The sequence below is a fragment of the Benincasa hispida genome, chromosome 2 (genome assembly GCF_027475165.1).
Source record: "Benincasa hispida cultivar pf3 chromosome 2, pf3_genome.v1.1, whole genome shotgun sequence".
NCBI lineage: Eukaryota > Viridiplantae > Streptophyta > Magnoliopsida > Cucurbitales > Cucurbitaceae > Benincasa > Benincasa hispida.
The window spans coordinates 12461242-12484123 of NC_143479.1; the positions used below are offsets into that span (position 1 = coordinate 12461242).

The 22882-nt window shown below is 34.2% G+C and overlaps 2 protein-coding genes and 1 non-coding gene across 4 annotated transcripts; all 3 read left to right on the forward strand.

The window, feature by feature from the left end:
- The first annotated feature begins 1428 nt into the window (after nucleotides 1-1428).
- LOC120070985 (putative aspartyl aminopeptidase) lies at nucleotides 1429-8627 on the forward strand. Of its 2 annotated transcripts, XR_005480100.2 has the most exons (12): nucleotides 1429-1710; nucleotides 3380-3515; nucleotides 3677-3755; nucleotides 3869-4071; nucleotides 4218-4284; nucleotides 5515-5622; nucleotides 5755-5910; nucleotides 6198-6371; nucleotides 7418-7492; nucleotides 7568-7708; nucleotides 8026-8086; nucleotides 8194-8627. XR_005480100.2 is itself a non-coding variant. In XM_039022956.2 (11 exons), the coding sequence occupies exons 1-11, from the start codon at nucleotides 1623-1625 to the stop codon at nucleotides 8410-8412; spliced, it is 1446 nt and encodes a 481-aa protein (XP_038878884.1). In that variant the 5' UTR covers nucleotides 1429-1622; the 3' UTR covers nucleotides 8413-8627. The 2 variants fall into 2 exon arrangements, 1 of the variants encoding a protein (XP_038878884.1); XM_039022956.2 differs by lacking the exon at nucleotides 8026-8086.
- Nucleotides 8628-9202: 575 nt separating this feature from the next.
- LOC120070984 (putative aspartyl aminopeptidase) lies at nucleotides 9203-15141 on the forward strand. The gene is made up of 11 exons (XM_039022955.2): nucleotides 9203-9382; nucleotides 9789-9924; nucleotides 10538-10616; nucleotides 10742-10944; nucleotides 11091-11157; nucleotides 12502-12609; nucleotides 12840-12995; nucleotides 13173-13346; nucleotides 14089-14163; nucleotides 14240-14380; nucleotides 14710-15141. The coding sequence occupies exons 1-11, from the start codon at nucleotides 9286-9288 to the stop codon at nucleotides 14929-14931; spliced, it is 1458 nt and encodes a 485-aa protein (XP_038878883.1). The 5' UTR covers nucleotides 9203-9285; the 3' UTR covers nucleotides 14932-15141.
- Nucleotides 15142-22536: 7395 nt separating this feature from the next.
- On the forward strand, nucleotides 22537-22653 carry LOC120072416 (U5 spliceosomal RNA). Its single transcript, XR_005480476.2, has one exon. It is a non-coding gene; the product is annotated as a U5 spliceosomal RNA (small nuclear RNA).
- Nucleotides 22654-22882: the final 229 nt, after the last annotated feature.

Sequence of the window (22882 nt, forward strand, 5' to 3'; positions counted from 1 at the left end):
TCTAGGTGTGATTCCCTCTTTGACTTGCTGAAGGGTAAAGTTGTCGAACAAGGGATTTTCCTTGATAACAATCCCGCCTTTAGGAGACTCTGTCATCTATTTCAAGATGTTATGCGCGATGATGGAATCTTACTCTTACTCTTGCATAACTTACTTTGAATGATTGTGGGTGATAAGTCCTGTGTAGGAGTCGCTTGCAGTAGTTACTTTGGATGCAACTTTTTTTTGTGCCATTGATTTATTTAAATGTTGAGAGAGAGGTGAGAGGTAGAAAGGTCTCATTGGGCGTGCCAATTTTTTCTCACAATGTTTCCAGAGAAACTTGTTTCATGGAGTTGAACTTGAGTTGGTGTTGATGTTGATATTGATTTGATGCGATGTGGTTCGATTTCTAGTATTTGATCTTTTGATTCTCTCTCAGTTGAATGTGCATGTTTGACTTGAAGAAGTGGAGCACGTGATGTTCTTGGAGTCAAAGTCTTGGAAGAGTCTTTGTATTTTCAAGAGACTTCAAGGAGTGTGCATGCAACTTTAAGAGTTTACGAGTCTTCTGATTGTTAGGAAAATTCTCTCTGAGCTCTTTGGTATATAGAATTGTTGACCTCCACAAATGAAGAGAGCTCCTCTATTTATAGCTTCGTGAGTTTGGGTTTGGTTGGTCCATGGGTCTGGCCCTTAGATCCAATTAGTTGGACTTGGACCTACTTTCACATTTGGGCCAAATTAAGCCTATTTTTAAGCTCAACTGAACTTTAGCCGAAATTATGATATCAAATCGAGCCAAATTAATTTCACTCAATCTAACACTTACGATGAAAACATGTGGTATCACCAGAATTCGCCAATTTGTGTCTTTAACTTTAATTTGGGGACACATGTCAACTTTTAATTTGTCCCAAATTCAATTATTTGGAATTTCACAATTAATTTAGTGAATGATGTGACAATTTGTGATTGATCCAAAATTTCTCCTTCAACACTATTAACTAATTTTCAAAATTTTAAACAACTCTAATTAATTTAGTTTTTAAAACAACAACAACAACAACAACAACAACAAAACCCATAATTTGTTTAAATCATCTTACGCTTAAAAAAACACTTTTATTTGTTCAAAATTTAGAAATTCTAAACTCAAAAAACTTTATTATCTAAAAAAACAAAACCCCCTTATAATTAATAATTTGGCCAACGAGTACTTTAACTTTAATTTGATAGTTAAAGTGTGGAGTGGGAGAATTGAACTTTAGACCATGAGATTGATAGTAAAAGTGCCTCTTAAGATAATTTTTGCAAAGGTATTGTAATTAAAATGTGAGATTAATGTGAGATGAAAGAATCGAACCTCAAATTAGTATGAAAAGAAAGGGGACTAACTTCATTATTGGTAGGAAAGATATAAAAATGGTAGTAGTGGTATTTTAATCCATCGTGGCCATGTTTTTGTTAATTTTTGGTTAGATGTTTATCCAATGGTATACGACCGGCATCTATGGACCGATAATGTAGCTGTCGTTTTATATAAAAACATTATCCCATGCGTTTCGCGTGGTCCATGCCCTCGTTTGTAATATATATGAGAGTCCCATTAATGTAGAAGTGGAAGCTCATCACAAGCAGAAATGGCAAAGGCAAATGGTGAAACCAATTCTGTTGTCTCTGATTTTATCGACTTCTTGAACGCTTCCCCCACTGCTTTCCATGCCGTTGGTAACTCCCCCTTCTATTTTCATTTTTTTTTTTTTTACTTTAAATCACATGTTTAACGTTTTTAAGATTACATGTTTTTAATTATTTAAATTAATTTTGATGATATGAAAATTGTATTTAAAAATATAAAATTAAATATTATGATTAAAAACATGGCTTTAGTGTGATTTTAACCATCTCATAATTATTCTCAAACAGGTATTAAAATATTTTTTTAAATCATTTTATTTCCATATAAGGATATGGCAAAAAAATGTGTAATTTATGTGTTACGAGATAATTAAAAAAAAAAAATACGAAATGAGAAAGGACTAAAATCATCCCATGTTAAAAATATATGAGAAAGGACTAGTATGAATAAAATAAAGTGGTCAAAGTTAGATGTATTAAAAGTATAATGATAAAATTTAAATTTAAACCATACAAAAAAGTATTGTTTTAACCTACCTTGTATTATTATTTTTTATTTTTTACTTTTTTGTCTTTTATGATTTTAAATGTTGATTTAAGTATTTTTTTGTTAAATATCTTAAAATGTAATTGAATTGACATGAGGTTGTCAACTATATGACTCAAATATTACTTTGGACAGTAACTACGAATGTGACCTTTTTCTTCTATATATATATATATAACCTTCTACATTTAAATATCAAACAATATCATTAAAAAAAAAATATATACCAATTACTACATATTATAGGTATACACAGAAATTATATGCTAAAATAACTTTAGTTTAATGGTAATTTATATGATTTTTTACTTAAAGATAGACCATGGACCATAATTGCACCAAAATTTGTGCTTTTGTTTATTCTTACACACTAAAAATCAAATAATAATTTTTTTTCGCCACATGGTAATTTACATGCACTAAATATTTTTTTTTATAAATCGTTTTATTTTCTTATGTGGGTATGGTGACAAAATATGTAATGTATATGTTGAACGTAATAATTACAAAAAGCACGAAAAAGGTCTAAAATGATCCAATAGAGAGTAGTATGAATAAATTTGAAAAGAAAGTGATAAGTATAATGACAAAATTTAAATTTAAACAAGAATAAAATTAGTATTTTAAGCCACATTGTATTATTATTATTATTTTGCCTTTTATGGTTTTAAATGATTTAACTATCATGATTTGGTTAAATATCTTAAAATATAATTGAATTGACTTGAGATTGTGAATTATCTTACTTAAATATTATTTTGGATGGAAGTCACAAATGTGACCTTTTTTTTTGTTATATATATATTTTTTAAAAACTTTCTACATCTAAATATCAATAAAACCTTCAAAAATAAAATCAATAATCACATAAGTACACTTAAATGTCAAAACGAACTTTATTTAGTAGTAATTGACATGCATTTCTTGTTTCAAGATGAACAATGATTAAATGTAGACTATATCTAATCTTAAATTAAGTTGGTTTCAAAATGATAAATAGAGATTGGGATGCACTAATTATTTTTCTTACAAAATATAGACAATAATCTTATGTTTTTCCCTACAAATAAGTGATATTTTTTATTTTTTTTAAAAAAAACTTATTAAAAAGTGGTTAAAAATAAAAGGAAAATAAAAAAAAATTTAACCTCCGTTCTAGATTTTGGAATCCCACAAGTCGTAAAAGTTTTGTACGTGCTCGAATTTATACAGAGGAAGCAAAGAAGCGTCTGGTAAGAGTGGGATATGAACAACTCTCTGAAACAGAGGATTGGAAATTAGAAGCCGGCAAGAAGTACTTCTTCACCAGAAATCATTCAGCTATTCTTGCTTTTGCGATCGGTAAAAAGTATGTTTATCAATCTCATACTCCCAATAGTTTCGGTTCCAATCCCCATTAGGTTTTTAGAAATGCATAAACTATAATCAAATTATATTGGTAATTCCTGTTTGATTCTATCTCTAGCTTTTTATGATTGCCGATGAAGTGATTTCTATTCTTCTTTTTAGATACGTTGCTGGAAATGCATTCCATATTGTTGGTGCACACACTGATAGCCCTTGTTTAAAATTGAAGCCTATAAGCAAGGTAAGTATTCATTTTCATTATATATATATATATATATATATATATATATATATATATATATATATAGTTTTCTTGATGGTCTTGTCACTCAAAGAAACTCAAATCTTGTGCAGATTACAAAGGGTGGATTTCTGGAAGTTGGGGTTCAAATATATGGGGGTGGGCTGTGGCACACATGGTTTGATCGAGACTTAACATTTGCAGGAAGGGTGATTTTAAGGGAGGAAAAAGATGGTTCTGTTTCATATGCCCATCGTCTTGTTCGAATTAAAGAGCCCATATTGAGAGTCCCCACACTAGCAATTCACTTGGACAGGTTTTTTAACCAAACTTAGATTAATACCCACATTTTCTTGATCCTTTATTTCAATGTGAGGCTGGGCTATGTTTGGGAAAGTTTTTGTTAGCTTGCTTTATCATTCATTGTAAATGTTTCTATGTTTTTCTTTTTCTTGTTAAAAGGGATTCAGTCGCATTTGCGGTGAACACAGAGACCCAACTTCTCCCTATTTTGGCAACAACTATTAAGGTGACTTGCTAGATGTATTCTTATAGACTAATGACACGTTCTTCTTTGTATATTTGTTTGGTTCCACTTGTTACCTCCGTGTTTATTTAAGGGTGAGTTTAGGATGACTTTTGAAATGATAAAAATTTTGGAAAAGCTTTTCAACATTTTTCTTTTAAGTGATTTTGAAAATTCTAGAAGTGCTGAAAACAGTTGTTGGAGGAATACTCAACTAATGGTTCTTCCAACAGTGCTTTTCAATTATGTTTCCCCCCACCCACAAAAAATAAATAAATAAATAAATAAAATAAAAAAATAAAAAAATAAAAAATCCAAACTCACCTACTAGAGGTAACTAGTATTATGAATTGGAGTTTGCACTAGGGCAAGTTTGATTACAAAACTAGTCCATTTTTACACCTAAAGGAATCAAGAAAGATTCATTTGTACTAAAAGTGGAGTTCATTTTTAGACAATATAATATTAATTGCCAAAACTAGCACAATACCATAAAACTTCTTGGAATAACATGTGAATTGAATTATTTGAAATGACATCATTTTCCATTCCTTAAGTTTAAGACTAAAATGCTTTTTAATCTATTTTTTGAATTCTACGTGTATTGTTCCGTGGTCTCTTAAATGTTCTTAAATGCAATGTAGGGTGAAAAATCAGAGTATTTAATACTACCATTCTGCTATTGTTCACTCCCCCCTCCCAGATAAAATTTCTGCTTCTTCATGTAATGAAGTGAATAACCTTGAAAACTCTTTGATCTGATCAGTATGTATTCATCTTATGAACTATGCATAGTATATTTATAATTGGTAGAAGTGCAAACATTGGCTAGGAAAGGAAGACATTCATAATATATAAGTGAGAACATTATCTCGATTGGTAAGACATTTTGAGTAAAACCAAAAGCAAACTGATTAGGGCTTGCTTAAAGGGATAATATCATACAATTGTAGAAATTTAGGAGGGTCTGTTGTCCTTATCAATAAATTGAGGTGAGCATTATGGTCGGGTGAGCCCAAAACCGATGCCAACGGACTGAGACTCACCCCTAATCAATACTGATTAGTATGGCTACAAATTTTTATAACTGGAGACGGATAATGTACATATAAAATGTATAGGATTTATGGCTTATTTTTTTCATAAAAAACTTTGTGCAAGATAGTCCTTGTGCCTTTTCATCCTGTATAAGCTTATGTTTATCTTTCCTCCCTAATAAACGAGTGTTCACAGGGGGAATTGAATAAAGTTGTTACCAAAAACGATGCACAAAATGGCGAAGAGAAAACAGATCAGAAGTCAACGCCTACTAGCTCAAAGCATCACTTGCTTGTATTACAGGTAAGATAAATAGGACTAGACCGGTTTAATTAAATTTATTAGCCTGGACTCATTAGAACTTTGGTGAATTAATTTCAAAATAGAACTAAAAGTTTGCTTCATTGGCCATCGTGAATTTTTCCTGTCTTGTAGCTACTTGCTGAGCAACTTGGCTGCGAACCAGATGACATATTTGATTTTGACTTGCAAGTTTGTGATGCCCAACCAAGTGTGATTGGCGGCGCTAAGAGAGAATTCATATTCTCTGGAAGGCTGGACAATTTATGCATGACATTTTGCTCTTTGAAGGTTTGTATTTTGCCAAAAGCATTCGTAACTTGCCTAGAAAAGAGAAAAGAGTTTGGAATAACTTCCTAAGTGTTTAAAAAAGTGTTTTTAAGCAAAAAGAAAAAAAAAAAAGTTTTGGAACACTTAAAGAAGGCATTTCAAATAGGCTCTGAATTATCTCTTGGCATTTAGATTAATTCCCATATACCACATGGCACATATCAGTTGCTGTTACCTTCACAGAAGATTCTTAATTTCATATCATTCATTCTAACTCGACAGACGTTTATTTGAGTGGTTTTAAACAGGCACTGATTGACAGTACATCTTCTGAAAGTAGCCTTGAGGACGAGCCTGGTATCAGAATGGTGGCCTTGTTCGACAATGAGGAGGTTGGATCTAATTCAGCCCAGGGGGCTGGATCTCCAGCAATGCTTGATGCTTTATCACGAATTACGACTTCCTTTAGCTCATACCCTTCGGTATTCAACTTTTCCTTGCACTTCTTTTATTATTATTATTATTCCAGTTGTTGTTTAACATGTGAATGTAACAAGAATTGTTAATGTAGTGATATAACTAAATTTACTCTAATTTTACATGATGTCTTCCTCAAGTGAGTAGGAGTCTTAAAGTTTGGATATAATTAAATTTACCATAGCTCATCAGTTAAGATCCACTTTCATAATCATTTGGTTTCTTATTTTTGAAAATTAAGCCTATAAACACTACTTACATCTATTGATTTATTTTTATCTTTTATTATTGATTTATTTTTTATTATTATTATTTTTGTTGTCTAAAGTTTTGGAGTGTTTTCAAAATCAAAGCAAAATTTTGAAAACTAAAAAAAGTAGTTCTTAAAAACTTATTATTTATTTGGAATTTGGCTAAGAATTCAAATGATTCCTCAACAAAGATGCAAACCATTATAAAGAAATTGTAAGAAAACAAGCATAATTTTCAAATACCAAAAACAAAGGCTCCATTTGATGTGAATGTTGATTTTTGTTTTAAAATTTGAGCTTCATTTATTATAACTTCTTTACCATAGTTTTCATCTTTCCTAACTAAACATTTGAATTCTTAGCTAAATTCTGGAAACAAAAACAAGTTTCTAAAAGCTAATTTTTTAGTTTTCAAAACTTGACTTGATTTTTTAAAACAATCCTAAAAAGTAGATACCAAAATAGAGAAATCAATTGATGAAAGTAGTGTTAATAAGCCTAATTTTCAAAAACCAAAATTCACATGGTTGTGACTTTCATTTGTGGCCCTAGGCCTCCAAAATCTATCTAACTTTAATCCTATATCGTATAAGTACTCTAATGCAAACTTGACAATGACCTGTTGGCTTTAGATGATCACTTATATGACTTGTCTCTTTTTTCTTTTTCCCACAATTAAAGGTTGGTTTGGAATGCATCTAAAAATCCACTAATTGTTTTAATACTTCGAAAGTCATTCTAAACAAACCTTAATATGATTTGATTTGTGAAATTTTTTCATCATTATGGTTTCTTTACAGCTGGTTGAAAAAGCTATCCAGAAAAGTCACCTGGTCTCTGCTGATATGGCGCATGCATTACACCCTAATTATATGGTATGCCATCACATTTGGTTGTGTTTTCTCTTGGATTATAGTGTTTAATGTGGTTATGTCTAATTCCTATCTCAGGAAAAGTACGAAGATAATCATCGGCCTAAGTTCCATGGAGGACTGGTCATCAAGACCAATGCAAATAATAAATACGCAACTAATGCAGTCAGTTCTGCCATATTCCGGGAGTTAGCTATAAGACATAACCTCCCTGTCCAGGTATGTTATATTTCCACGTTATTGTCACTATGGCATCAAATAGTTGTAGGATACAATTATTGGAGTAGGAAGAAAGGATAGAAGATCCCTTATGTTTAGTGTTCGGACCCCTTGAACCCTCGGACTTTTTTAGTTCAACACGACACTCAGAGGTGAGGAGACTTGAAGCTCTAACCTCTTGGCCAAAAGCATGTGTTTTAATCAAGAACTATGCTCAAGTTGACAAGGACCCCTATTTTGAAAGGAAGTTTAGGTTATGTTTACTCAAAACTATTGTTTTGGAAAGTGCTTTTGAAAGAAGTCGAAAATGCTTGCAGATTGACTAAGGAACACTTAAAAATGTTGATGGTCAAACAAAAAGGCAAGGACTAAACTTATGTAAGAATTCAACAGTTAATAAGTAATGTACAATTCTTGGATTTGGTAGGATTAGGAATAAATTCTGTATTGTGAGAAAAAAAGCTTGTGATGAGTAAAAATTGCAGGAATTTGTGGTGCGCAATGACATGGCTTGTGGCACAACCATTGGGCCAATCCTTGCAAGCGGGTTAGGTATACGAACCGTAGATGTGGGAGCGCCACAGCTATCAATGCACAGCATTCGAGAAGTATGTGGCACTGATGATGTTGATTACTCCTACCAACATTTCAAGGCTTATTTCGAAGAGTTCTCAAGTCTTGATACCATCCCCGCTGATATCTAGAACCTTCTTTCTCATATTCTAACTTCTAAGAATATTAAAATAAGGTTAGGAATTTAAACCTACCATCCATAAAAACCATTACCATTAGGAATTTAAACCTACCATCCATAAAAACCATTACCATGGATGGTTATGTAACCTTTTCTATTCTATGTAATTCCATTAACTACTGTCAAGACATTTTATATCAATAAAATCAGAAGTCAATGGATGAATTCGTAGAAGTGTGCACAATAATATATCTTTTAATTAATTATTATTACTATTATTTATAATACGTGGAGGGGAGGATCGAGTCTCTTACCTCGAGATTATCATACACACTTGATGTTGGTTGATTTACACTCATTTTGGTATCTTTTAGAAAGTTATGATTTCCTCGTTATTCATAGACATTATTTTTAATTTGGTCACAATGATATGGTGTCTAAGATCTCTTGATCATGCATATGTTAAACGAATTGAGCTATATTCATATTAGTTTTGATAAATTTTTAGGGAATAAATTTTCCAAAATAATAACATTGCATACAAGGCTGCTTTGTTTTTCTCCCATTAAAGGAAATGAAAGAAATATCCAACATCCTTATCTGTAATTCTCGCAAGATTTTTTTTAATCGTAAAGTATGTCAGGGCCATCTGTTGAAAGCCCAAAAGAGATGCTTTTGGTCCAATAGAGAATGGTACCGACTACCGAAGGAGGATTCGTGGGCTTGACTTTAATGGGCCAAAGGCCCATAATGAACACTGGCCCAACAAGAACATATTGCTCATCGGCGATGGGCGAAGTCTATATTGCCTTCGGTTCCTTCTCTCCTTGGAACCAACGCAGGCTTCGGCAGTGAAGTGGAGCTCTCGAGTCGAAATTCAGACATGGCGGCAACGAATGAAGCAAAATATAAAAGTAATTCTGTTGTGAGCGATCTTCTCCAGTTCTTGAACGCTTCCCCAACTGCTTTCCACGCCGTTGGTAACTCCCACTTCACCTCCTTTCTTGCTTCGTCTTTAACGCACGTAGAATATTGTCTGTCATTGTTTTTGGCCAGCTGAGATAATCCTTCGTGGATATTTCACATATCGTTATTTTCGTCTTACTCGCCTCTTAAACTTCCTATTTGTCGTTTCTGTTATCTGAAGAAATGAAGATCCAGACCCTACCGATTTGAACTTGGAGTGTTTTTGCTCGTTGTTTGCAGTGGTATTGATTTTTAGATTTGTTGAAGGGAAATGGTATTTTCGTATTGATTTTTAGATGTTCAAGGGAAATGTTATTTAATTACTTGGTTGTACTTTCACGATAATCTAGCTCTTGAAGTTTCATTTTTGTACAAGACATGTTTAATTCTTAAGTTTGCCATATGATCGGATTTTTCTAGAGGAGGCGAAGAAGCGTTTGATAAGCGTCGGATATGAACAAGTATCTGAAAGAGCGGACTGGAAATTAGAAGCCGGGAAGAAGTACTTCTTTACCAGAAACCATTCAACTATTGTTGCTTTCGCGATCGGTAAAAAGTATGGCTATTTAAGTTCATGCTCTTAGTTCTGAGTGGGATGATCTTTGGATTTGTAGAAATATAAAGAAACTAATTTCAATTTGTATTTTTAATTACGAAATGGGGAGGGCCACATCTTATTAGGTAGAGCGTTCATTAAACTTTGAAGCAGAGGCAGAAATAACTCGTCCAATTGACCTTGCTCTCTCCTCCTCTCCCTCACTTTTGGGGGCTATCCTTTCACAAAGGAGAAAAGGCTTCTTTAGATGAACTTTGTAAGAGCCTTTTGCTGGAGTGTTTGACGAGAAAGGAACCATAGAATCTTTGAAGATAAGGAACTATTTTTTGTTCGGATTTTTTAGGCTATAGTTCTTTTTGTTTCATGGTGAAACGTTCTTCCCTCTTCCATCATTACAACTTTAGTTTTCTGTTATCCAATTGGAGAGGTTTCATGTAAGTCCCATGGATTCAAGCTTTGCTTCATTTTGTAATTTTATTATGAAATTGTCTCTTATCCAAAAAAGGGAATAAAGCACTTTCAAGTAGAGAAAAAGTCTACCCTATACCAATTCACATTTGATTCAATTTTTTGCCTTCTTTATTGCTGATGGGTAATAATGTGTCTTCTTTAGATATGTTGCTGGGAATGGATTTCATATTGTTGGTGCTCATACTGACAGCCCATGTTTGAAACTGAAGCCGGTGTCCAAGGTAGTCGTTCATTTTCATTGACTTCTAAAAAAATAATACTCCCCACAATGAATGAAATTTAATAAGTTTTGCCTACTATTGGGTCTAAACCATCTTCCTACTTAGTACAACTGAATCTTGTGCAGGTAACAAAAGGAGGATATCTGGAAGTTGGCGTTCAAACGTATGGGGGTGGGTTGTGGCACACATGGTTTGACCGTGACTTGACAGTTGCAGGAAGGGTGATTATAAAGGAAGAAAAAAGTGGTTCTGCTTCATATCTTCATCGACTTGTTCGAGTTGAGGATCCCATAATGAGAATCCCAACACTAGCAATTCACTTGGACAGGTTTTCCTACTAAATTAAGATTATTATCCACCTTGTGTCATTTACACATGTACTTGTTATAGTGTGAAACTAAATTGTGTTTATGTGAGGTTGTTTCTTTATATTCCATCATTACAGTATCCCTATGTTCTTTTTCTTGTGAAAAGGGGCACAGATGGATTTAAGGTGAACACACAGAGTCATCTTCTCCCAGTTTTGGCAACAAGTATTAAGGTGATTTGTTAGACATGTCGTCTTAGATTAAGGATAGGATACCTTTTATATAATTTTGGTTCAACTTGCGAGCTTGACAACCATACTTCTGTATTCAATGTAAATGCTTCTACTTGTTGATTAAGTATCAGGCAGTTAGAACTATGCTCTGGAGTTTGTGGTTCTTAATAGAGAAAGTTAGGTTACCTAACCAGTAACTTTTTGCACCTCTAACAAACTAAGAAAGCTTCAGATGCACTGGAAGTGGATTTTGCTTGATGTGAACTGCCAACCTAAGCACAATATTATAAGACTTCTTCCATTAATTTGTGAAATAAAATACTAAATGGCACTATAATTTAGACTTAAACTGATTTTTAGTCTGATTTTTAAATTCATAGTATGCTGTGCTTAGGTTGTTCACTTTTTAGTCCAATAAACAATTGTAATACCCACGCGTTGTTCACTTTTTCCCCACAAAATTGACCAGGTTTTGGAGTAAAATTTAGGATTCTTTAAGTGGAGCAATTAAACTCCAACGTGCTCCAAGTTGATCCATAAAATGTCTTCTTCCCACTTATTTTTACCACGGTTTTGTTTAAGCAACTTAATGGATAATTTCTGTTATTATATTGGTGTACAAAGTTACAGTAAATCCTAATTGATTTGATTTTCTTTACTAGGTGTTTGATCAATTGACTTGTGCAGATACAACATTTTCATGATAGGAGATATGTAGATGATAATGACTGAAATTTTGTATGGAAATTTTTGTAGCAAATAGGGGTGTACATGAGTTAGGCTAAAGATGTTTTTATGACCAACCCGAAATTCGGGTTGGTTAGTTTGGCAACCCAAATAACCCAAATAAAATCTCCAACCCAACCGAACCCAACCCTTAAAATTCGGATTGGGTTGAATTTGGTTGTCGGGTTATAACTTATTTTTTCTTTTTATTAAAAATATGTAAATTTATATACAACACATGATTAATAACTAAAATCTCATAAAATTCAAATACTAAATACCAAATATCTATGATTTTACTACAAACTTTAAACAAAAACAAATATCATAACAATTTTAAAAGAAAAATATTAAAAAAATCACAAAGTAATCAAACTTTAATATATTATTAATATATATATACCTAAATTTTTTTAGCCAGCCCACAACCCAACCCAACCCAACAAAAATAGAAAAAGTTGAACCCAACCCAACCCAAGAACAAATCTAACCCAACCCAACCCTTACATTTTGGGTTGGGCAGTCCGGGTTATTCGAACACCCATGGTAGCAAATATTCTGTCTAGCTTTTCCTCTTACATAAGTTTATCTTGCTTCCTAATAAATGACTGCTCACAGGGAGAATTGAACAAAGTTGTTACCAAGAATGATGCACAAGGTGATGGAGAGAAAACAGATCCTAAATCAAGTCCGAACAGCTCAAAGCATCACACACTTCTATTACAGGTAGACGTAAGAAGCAAAGACTTGTGTTTTGGGTTGAACATTGAAGAGCAATTTGGTTTGTTAGTCTGTATTCATTTTGATTTTGGTGGATTAATTTGTAGACAATGATAAAAAGTACAAGCTTGAGCAGAGAAGATATGACATTTCTTGTTTCTATTGCTCCATGGTTATTTTGATTTTGATTTTGATTTTGATTTTTTTTTTTTTTTTTTTTTTTTTGTCTCATGTAGTTACTTGCCGATCAACTCAACTGTGAACCCAATGACATATGTGATTTTGAATTGCAAGCTTGTGACACACAACCTAGTGTGGTTGGTGGTGCCCAAAAGGAATTCATTTTCTCTGGAAGGCTCGATAATTTATGCATGTCATTTTGCTCTTTGAAGGTTTGTAATATGGCAGAGGCTTTGTTAACAGACCTGGAAGGTCAACTGCCTGCTTAAGTAATCTCTTGGCAGCCAAATTAATTCATCGAAACCACATATCAGTTAGAATTACCTTTACAGATTTTCCATTGGACATTATTAACTCCGCATACTTTTGTTTCAATGGTCTCAAATCAGGCATTGATCGACAGTACATCTTCTCAAACTAGCCTTGAGGATGAGCCTGGTGTTAGAATGGTGGCCTTGTTTGACCATGAAGAAGTTGGATCTGATTCAGCCCAGGGAGCTGGTTCCCCAGCAATGCTTAATGCTTTATCACGAATTACAAACTCCTTCAGCTCTGACTCTTCGGTAATGACTTCTCCTTATATATTTTCCTGATTCTTTGTTTGAAGGTGATTGTAGCAATAATGAATACTGCACCATAGAGTTAATTTCTGTGTGTTAATATACCTTCACCACTTCATGCTTCCAACTTGAATTCTCAGTTAATTGATTGATAGTTGAAGTAGTTGTTTTCTCATGATCACTAGAAGCAATAGGTTCTATGATAATCATTTTGTCACTGGAAAGCTACCTTTATTGTGCCTCTAGCTTTGCGAGTGTGTTCAAATTGTGCATCTATAACGATAAGGATTAAGGGCGTACATTATGCTCATGCTCTCATTTTCTTTCAGCTCAAATTGCTTTTTCTGGTATTCTTTTGTTTAATATTTACCACAACGATGTAGAGGAGTTCTGAGGACTATTTCAATGAGAAGTAGTTGTGTTATATAATTAACTATTGGATTGTCTTAAATGTTATTTAAGATGTTCAAACATTAGTTTGCATACTACTTCAATCGAAATGCTGCTCCTAGTTTCTATAGAAAAGGTGGAAGGAAAATCTGTGCCAACTGACAATTTATAACTTTTGGCGTTTTGATTGGATTAACCACAGCAAAATATGAGCAGAACCTATATTAGGAAGATGCTTCTCTAACGGAATTTGGTAATTACTTGCTTGCTCTTATATGATGATTGCTAATATGACTTGTGTTCACAACCAATTTGATTTGACTTATGAACTTCTTTCATCGTTTTGGATCTTCAGCTAGTTGAGAAAGCTATCCAGAGAAGTTTCCTGGTCTCGGCTGACATGGCACATGCATTACACCCTAATTATATGGTATGTGATCTCGTTTAGTTGTGTGTTTTCCAGTTGGTTATAATGTTTAGTGTGGTAATGTAAGTTTTTATCTCAGGATAAGCATGAAGAAAATCATCAGCCCAAGTTGCATGGAGGGTTGGTTATCAAGAACAATGCAAATCAGCGATATGCAACCAACGCAGTCACATCGTTCATATTCAGGGAATTGGCTGTGAATCATAACCTTCCTGTTCAGGTCTGTTATATGTTCATATTTTTCTCATTATGGGCATCAAACGATTTTAGTTTTAGCCTTTTAGGATTCAATTATTAAAGTAGGAAACCGCATTTAGGAACTTCAAGAGGAATGAAAATCCGCAATGAAAAAGATAATTGGAAGCTTCTAGGAGTAGAAGTTTTTATTCCTACCTTGTATACTTTGGACATCTTCACAAATTTTGAAGAAGTATAACATTTTACCTTTAGCAGTTCGAAGTTATACACAATCTTGCATTTTGGTAGGAAAATTAGATCATAATATGTAAATCATTTGCTAATGATAAAGATGGTCACTACAACTTGCAGGACTTTGTGGTCCGCAATGACATGGCTTGTGGTTCAACCATCGGCCCCATTCTTGCCAGTGGCGTAGGTATAAGAACAGTAGATGTTGGAGCACCGCAGCTATCAATGCACAGTATTCGGGAAATGTGTGCTACAGATGATGTCAATCACTCGTACGAGCATTTTAAGGCCTATTATGAAGAGTTCTCTAGTCTCGACGGGAAGCTCACTGTCGATATGTAGGACGGTATTCCTTGTCGTCTTCAGAATTTTCCAATAAATTGACTATAGGGGGTACCTACCACCTAGTTGTTAGCACAAGGCACTCATGTATACCATTACTATGGTTATGTTTCTGTGTCACACTTCTATTGTCAATGTCATTAGTCGAACGATTGCAACATGAAACATCAATAATATAGTACGAGTTCTCCAAGAATATTTTTGAGCAAATGTTGTTTTCACATTTAATAACTTTTGTTTCTGTTTATCTGGTTATGGTCAGATTTTAGAAAACTTGTTCTTACCTTGAACACACAAAAATGGAGATTTCTTTTTAACCTGAGCTCTTATTAAATTCTTCTTTGTTTTGGCTATCCTTTTCTTTTCATCTCTATCTTGATGGAAGAAGACAGGTCAATTGTTTGATTCGGTGATCAATGCACAAATGCGAGTCACTTCATGCGGCTCACATCTTGCTCATAATGATTACAATTGATTTTAATTAGAAAGTAAATTGAAACTGCTACAGCCAAATGCTTTTCTAATCTTACAAATTGACTTCTCATTCATTTAGGTTTGTATGGTAATCATTTAATTTTTTATTTTTAATTTTTAAAAATTAAGTCTATAAATAACCATTCTACCTTTAAATTTCTTTTATTGTTATCTACTTTTTATTAATGTTTTAAAACATTAGGTTAAGTTTTGAAAATTAAAAATAGTAATTTTTAAAACTTGTTTTTGTTTTTAGAATTTGACTAAGAATTCAAATTTTTTCCTTAGAAGAGAGAGAAATCATGGTAAGAAATTGAGAATAAATAGGTTTAATTTTCAAACATCAAAAGGTTGGTTTTTATTTATTTATTTATTATTTTTAATAGTTAACGGGAGAGAAAAAACAATAGAAAACAGAGTATATCTTCAAGCCAAATAATTGAAAAGCTACCGTTTCGAGCATGGACAACTAAATCATTGACGACGTAGTTATTCTTGCAATTGATCAACAGGGGACCTTGAATGGAACCATAGAAAAATAGGTCATGAATGGAATCAACAAACACCTGCAACTCATTCTTGAATCTAGACTTCTCCATCAAGAGGTTCCAAACATTTGACCCTCAAACAAGGCAATTTGCCTCGGCAAAGTTCAAGAGACCCTGTCATAAGAAAATGTCTCCATGGCAAGCATGACATCCCTTTTGAGTAACGAACAATGGCAGTGATCTCCACCTCACCATTAAGGATAGTCGCATCAACATTTACCTTATAAAAATTGTGAGGAGGGGCAAACCAACATTTGACGTCCTCAATCCTTAAAGATCAGAGCAGGGACAGACAAACAAGAAATTCGATTAAGTTTAAAGTCCATCGAATGGGGTCAAAATGAGGAGGGATGTGATGATAAAAAAAATAGAAAGGTGGTGTTGGTGCTAGATTGCGAAAGCAATGAGTGAGGAGATCCTAAGATCCAACGAAGACAAAATCTCACCAACAATGCAAAAGAGAGAAAGAACGTCATAATAGTGCATGCCAAAAAGGGAACAACTATGAGACTAGAGAGACCAACTTCGTTTACTTCCATTACAATACCAAAAAGTATGGATAATGGTTTCAGAACCACGGAGGCGTAACTGGTAAGTCCCACAATCAATGATGCACTGATTAGCCAAAACAGTATAGTTTGGGAGCTCATTTAGGCAAGTACGCCACAGAAAATTTTCATTTTATACGGGATAGAGAGAACCCCCAACGATTTGCAAAACTTTTCCATGTCGAGGCTTGAGGAAGAAAAAGCTTCCAAAGACAATGTCTGAGCCAACTTGTACCCACTTTTGACATAATAAATTCTTTTTTTTAATCATGGTGTCTGAGGAAGTTATCCGAGCAAGGATAAATGGGGATTCTCTTGCTAATCTCAACATCATTTGGATAAAATAACTTATAAATCAACTCTTGATTCTATTGCCCCTTACAAATAAGACAATCCACAGTAGACACCAATAGAGGATGCGAAAGAGATAGAAGTTTGAAAGTATTTTCTATAGGGATCCAACAATCAACGTAAATATCAATTAGGTGCTTATTACTGTTGAATCTGACATTTGTTGGCTACCTGCTAAATGACACAATAGTTCAATTTAAAATTGTTATAGCCGCTATACTTATCAATAATTCAAAATCAGTGAAAAAATGTCATAATGATATAGTCTCAAGTAAATAAGTCTATGATATCAAAATCATGATTATTCTCAAGACAAAAAAGAATAAACAAAAAAGTCATCAATAATTTACCCCATGAAATATCATACAAGATGAATATGTTTTTGCTCCACTTTTACTTTTATTATTATTTTAATAAATAAATAAAAAAAAAGTTATTTTTAATGTTTAAAAGTAACTCCCAAATCCATCATTCGAGTGCAATTTCCCATTATCATTATCACAAGTATGAATATGAAATGGGAAAAATCCTAACAATGGCCTTGTAAGATTAGTCGTCGAAGGAGCGTGGCCATGAGTGAACTACTGAGCTGTCCCACATCGGAAATCATTCATATTGATTTCTATGTTTTAAAAAAAGGTTAAAATTTATCATCTATTTGGTAAAAAGGTTTATCCGATACGATATCCTTATGATTATTTGTCTCTCTCTCAGCTACTCAATTGGCTTTCATCTCTAAGTAGGTTGTGCCCTATTTCGATAGATTACTATTTTGCTATAAAACAGAAATGGTCTTAACTTGGAGCTGTAATATCTGTGTCTTGAACCATTTTCCAGGGGCTCTAAGTCCTATATGATGTAAGGAGGCTTACCTGCAAAAATGTCATTGAAATTGTTGAAACATTTGTTATGTGTTTGAGACGGAACTAAGCTAAAACAAGTTGAACAATCATTAGCTTGAGAGGGACTACTATCTTTCAAATTTCTCATTTCCATTGGTCTTTTAAACGTATACATCATTATCCTCCTTAAATCTAGTAGTGGGCTTCCAGCCATCATAGCTCATAATCAAAGCCCAAAACGTTTTTCTTTCCTCCCATTTTGACAAGTTACTAGAGCATCTTCCTATGCAAAATAATGGGTCTCCTTATTTTCAAGAATAAAGCACACGTAATTAGGGTAGGGTTAGTTTCTTGGGCCCCGAGCCCCTTTTAATTAATTTATTTTTTAAAGGTATTGTAATTAAATTGTGGAGTGAGAGATCGAACCTCAAACTTCGAGGTCGAAGTTTTTTCCTCATCCAATCTAATCTTCTTTTGATCTCCATATTCAAAATTAAATGGGTGTGTGCAACCTCAGCCCAAAAACCTTGACAAATTTAATGATGCCTCTTCTTTTAACCACCGGTCCCACCATCTGCTAATTCACGTGGGTAAGAGAATCTTTTTCCTTCTCTTCATGAAAAATTCCCTTTTCCCATGCCTTCTTCTCCTTCCATGGTCGCTCCTCTCCCTCTACAATTTTCGACATACCCTTCATGAATACTTTCCGCCTTTCCTGCGTCTTCGCCGTCACCTACATTCCGACGTCCTCTACTCCGTCGCCAAACATCTCTGTCTCCTCTTCTGGAAAATTATCTCCACGATTGCAAGTTTTCCGCCGCAACTTCCTCCCTCCACCTTTTCCCGTCGTGACCCAGAACGATTCTGTTTGTCGGCCCTTTCGCGATTTTAACCCAAGAACCAGTGGCCTATTCTCTCTCCATATCGGCCAACCATACTCAACATCTTTGATCAACGTCAGTTTCTTCATTTTCCCGTTGTTGAACGCCGACACGTCTCTTCTTTGTCGAATTTTTGCCGGCTTTCCTCTTCGCTTTTCTGACCGTGTGTTCGTCGATAGGTGCTTTTTCCTCTGCTTCTTCTTCTGAATGTCATCTCGCCTTCTCATTGGTAATGTTTGCCCCCTCTCGTCGATGCTTCTACCTCCTTTGATCCATTTTTTCACTTCCACCAAGGACTTGTCTCTGACCATCTCACCTTTTGCCACTTACAATGGACACGAACAATCAACTTTCTCCTCTTCTTTTCATCTTCTTCATGAACATTCTCCTCCAATTCTTCCATCTTTGATTCGCCGTCTTTTTCTCCTTTTGCTTCTATTTTCGTCTTCTGTATCTCTTCAGTAGCGGTCTCTGAAAATCCAATTCCCACATTGTTCAACTTTTTTCTCATTCTCTCTAACATCGAGGACCACCAATAAGTACTTTGTTCACTCTTCGCCCTACTTTCTAGCCACTGTGTTTTCCTTTTCCCTTCCTCATTCGACTTCGGAATTTCCATGTCTGTGAAGATTGATCCACAATTGGGGTTGATCTCTTGATCTCTCTAGGTATTCTGCTCGCGCATCAATACCTATTGACTACCACTAATAACTACTCGATTTTCTCGACCATTTCTTGCGCTAAGGCTTTCAGCTCAGAAATATCCCTTCTAGCAGCATCCACCTGTTAGAATTAAACAACATGCAGTGGAAAAATCAATGATCCATAAACATTCTAATTCACTAATTTTGGCAAAAACTAAAGTATGTTGTTCATAAAAATGGGTTTTCAGAACGTACCTTTGAAGAACTCTTCAAGAAAATAGTTGTTCAGTTGTTGTCTTCACTTAATATCATCGTGAACCACCTCAAAGCCTTCTCTACTATGCTCTTGGAGTTTTAGGTAGAGTTGTGGGACTCAAGAACAGCTTGTAAATGTGGAGAAACAAGGGAAACTCACAGCAGCAAGTTGAAGAGAAGACAGCTTCTGCTTCTTCTTCACTACGATTTTTCTCTCAAAATTCTGTATTCATCTCCTTCTCCAACAACTCCAATCTTCTTTATATATCAAGATGAACATGCATGGAGTGCATGGCTTGCACCTCATGCTTGGAGAATTAAGGTAGAGAAGATCATGGTTTGTGTGTGAGCATAAAGATGATTTTTCTATTATGTGCAATCCATGCAAAACGAATTTTTTATTTTATTTTTAAAATACAAAATGACTTTTAAATCATTTTAATTTAAAAATAGATTTTCTTAAGTTAATTTTTAAAAAATATTTAATTTAATACCAAATACTAAATTAATTTTTCCACAATAATCATCTTTATATATTTAAATCATATTTAAATATTTATTCTCTTGTTCCGTTTAATTTGAATGTTTCAAATTAATTTCTCAAGCTACCCTAAAGCGTACCCATTTACGAGCTAGTAGGGGACCTCGCGGACCTACAGATCATGGGCTCCAACGATCTGAGATTAATCGGCTAAACTCATTAGATCGATCTAACCCTCATTCGTTAACTAATGGGTAATTCCATTAAAGCCCATAGTTGAACTCCCTAGATATATTATGTCCACTCGATATAACCATGATTAGTAAGTTAAGCCTTCACAGGTTATTCGTAATAACGGCTAGGTCGAATCTCTGTTTTACCCCCAAAATTACTTCTTGTTCCTTAAGTTCCACTAATCCCCTAATGAACAATTGATTTGTAATCCAATCAACAAATTAAATCCCTCTCAGGCCAATGAGAGGGTGAAGCCTCTTGTTCAAGACCCAGAATCAACACTTGAATGGAACAACTTCTCTATTAACCCTAATCGGTTAGGAGTGAATTTCTTCTTGCACCCTATGTTCCCAGCTATTCATCCGGTCTTATCCCCAAAATGGTAAGCTTATTGAGTAGGGGAAATTGATCTACTCTCACTATTTGCAGATCAAAGGATAATCCCAAACAAACATGAATTCATAATTAGTTCAGGATTAAGGTTAAGTTATCTAGGTCATTGCTTTGAAATTGTCAATCTTAAACAATAAACAACGTTATAAAGTAAGAGTGACAAGTTTCGTGGTCCGATCTTGCACAAAACTCATTTGCACAGGACACCCCCACTCCCCATGTCTCAACATGCACGAATTAGGATCACTTCGTATGTAGCACTTTACAACACTTTGTAACAATAGGTACCCAACCTTATTCCTATATTATAGATCATTTTGACTATTTACTCGAACCCGATCCATTTGTATGTCTCCACATAAAGTTCAAGTACTCATATAATAGTCAAGGGACTTAGGTTTATTGGATTTCTAAAAAACAATATATATTCAACAACAACTTTATTGAATTATCAGAATAAGTTCTAATGTTTACAAACCACGAGTTTTAGGACATAAAACCCAACACCATCCTATTTTCCAAAAAAAAATTTAATCATTTTCTTTTCTTCTCCTTGGGTTTCTTGTAACTTCCCCCAGATTTCTCTTTCGATTCATCCATTTCTGCATTTGTTCCCATGACCATGGAGTTTCTCCTCTCTCTACTGTCACATCTTTACAATCAATAGTCCATTTACGCAACCATTCCCATGTTCATGGTTCTTCTTCCCTCATTGCCAAACAAAACAGAACAGTCCATTTATGCAGCCACTCCCATGTCCATGGTTCTTTTTCCCTCATTGTCAAACAAAAGAGAACAGTACCAAGAAAGAACAACTATGATACCAATTTGTTAGAATACCTCCTAAAAAGAGAATTCAAGAACACAAAGAACAAACAAATAGACCAAAAGATAGAATTATATTGCAATATCCATGAAGAAATTACAATATACCATAGCCTTTCGAGAAGACTACTCTCTCCCAAATTTTCCAATTAGGAAACAACTACAAAACTCTTCATACCTTCCTCTTAACCCATTCCCTCTATTTATAACTTAAAAACCCTTACAAACTTACTAGCTAATTACTACTACGTCCTCTAATAACCATATTAATATTCTACTATTAATCCTACTATTTCTCTAACTAAGGGCCTTACAGTATCATCTACTGAAAGAACTATGTGGTATGCTCTTATATAAACTGCATCCATACATTCTACTCATACAAGGATTTTGATTACTTCTGCAACACAATTTTGATCATCAAAGTGGAAAATAATTTGAGAGTGTTTCTTTTCCATTATCTGTTATGGTGTCCCATGATCTTTTAGTGTGTTCTTACTACTAACTTCGAATATATATATAAAAAATTTATACATGCCAAAAATTAGCACTTCAGTACAGAATAACCAGATGTAATATCCAAGCATTGTTCTGAATACTTTTATGCTTGTGTATTCGTCCATTGGTCAAATCGGATATGAAATTATTGGTGGTAACATTTTTCACAAATTTTTCTCATGGTCTCCACCCAGTAGAGGTTATTTATCCCCAATCAGTTTAACATAACAAAGTGGAGGGCATTTCCACCTGGAGGAATCTGTTGAACAAGCATACTATGCAACCATGTTATCTCAATCCATCAATGCATCTTCAAAATCTCCTTAACAAACACCATTCGTTCGATTCTCTTTGCCCACAATAAAACTTTAATGGTGAACAATAATATCTATGGTCTAGGTTATTTGTCGCTGAATTTAACACAAATGATTACTTTTAATGTATCGGATCTTAGATATATTTCAGCTATGGTTGTGCTTATCATGGGCGTAGTTTATTTAATCGTGAAAAGGAATCTAGTGAAGGAGTGAGTCTATGAACGTAGCGAATCGTCCCACATCGAAAAGTCACGTAGATGCGTAGTGCACAAACACCTATAAAATGAGCATCCATGAGGTTGGTAAAGCTACGCAGCCGTGCGGTAAGCACAGAGCGAACTATTCTTTCGCCTTTTACTAAAGAATACCGTGTGCTTATCGCTCTACGCGGCATACACCTATTTTTGGAGGGGATTCTCTTTGGGAAACTCCTATCAATTGAAGTTTGAAAATTTTCTCTGATTTGTGCTATGTTATTTTATTCCTTCTGGTTGAGTATTATTCCTTACAGATTCGATTTACAGATGGATAAATTTCTTTCCTTTTGTAAATTAATCTTTTCTCCAAATTCGAATCTTCAGTTTTAGGGTTTAGGTGTATTTGGGCCTCGCTCGTGGTATTCAATTAAAACGAGGGTCGACTTAGAAAGCATGGATCGAG

Coding starts and splice junctions, on each gene's coding strand:
- LOC120070985 (XM_039022956.2), top strand. CDS start 1,623: ATGGCAAAGGCAAATGGTGAAACCAATTCTGTTGTCTCTGATTTTATC. Junction 4,072..4,217: donor CTAGCAATTCACTTGGACAG/GTTTTTTAACCA, acceptor TCTTGTTAAAAG/GGATTCAGTCGCATTTGCGG. Junction 5,623..5,754: donor ATCACTTGCTTGTATTACAG/GTAAGATAAATA, acceptor CCTGTCTTGTAG/CTACTTGCTGAGCAACTTGG.
- LOC120070984 (XM_039022955.2), top strand. CDS start 9,286: ATGGCGGCAACGAATGAAGCAAAATATAAAAGTAATTCTGTTGTGAGC. Junction 9,383..9,788: donor AACTGCTTTCCACGCCGTTG/GTAACTCCCACT, acceptor GGATTTTTCTAG/AGGAGGCGAAGAAGCGTTTG. Junction 14,381..14,709: donor ATCATAACCTTCCTGTTCAG/GTCTGTTATATG, acceptor TACAACTTGCAG/GACTTTGTGGTCCGCAATGA.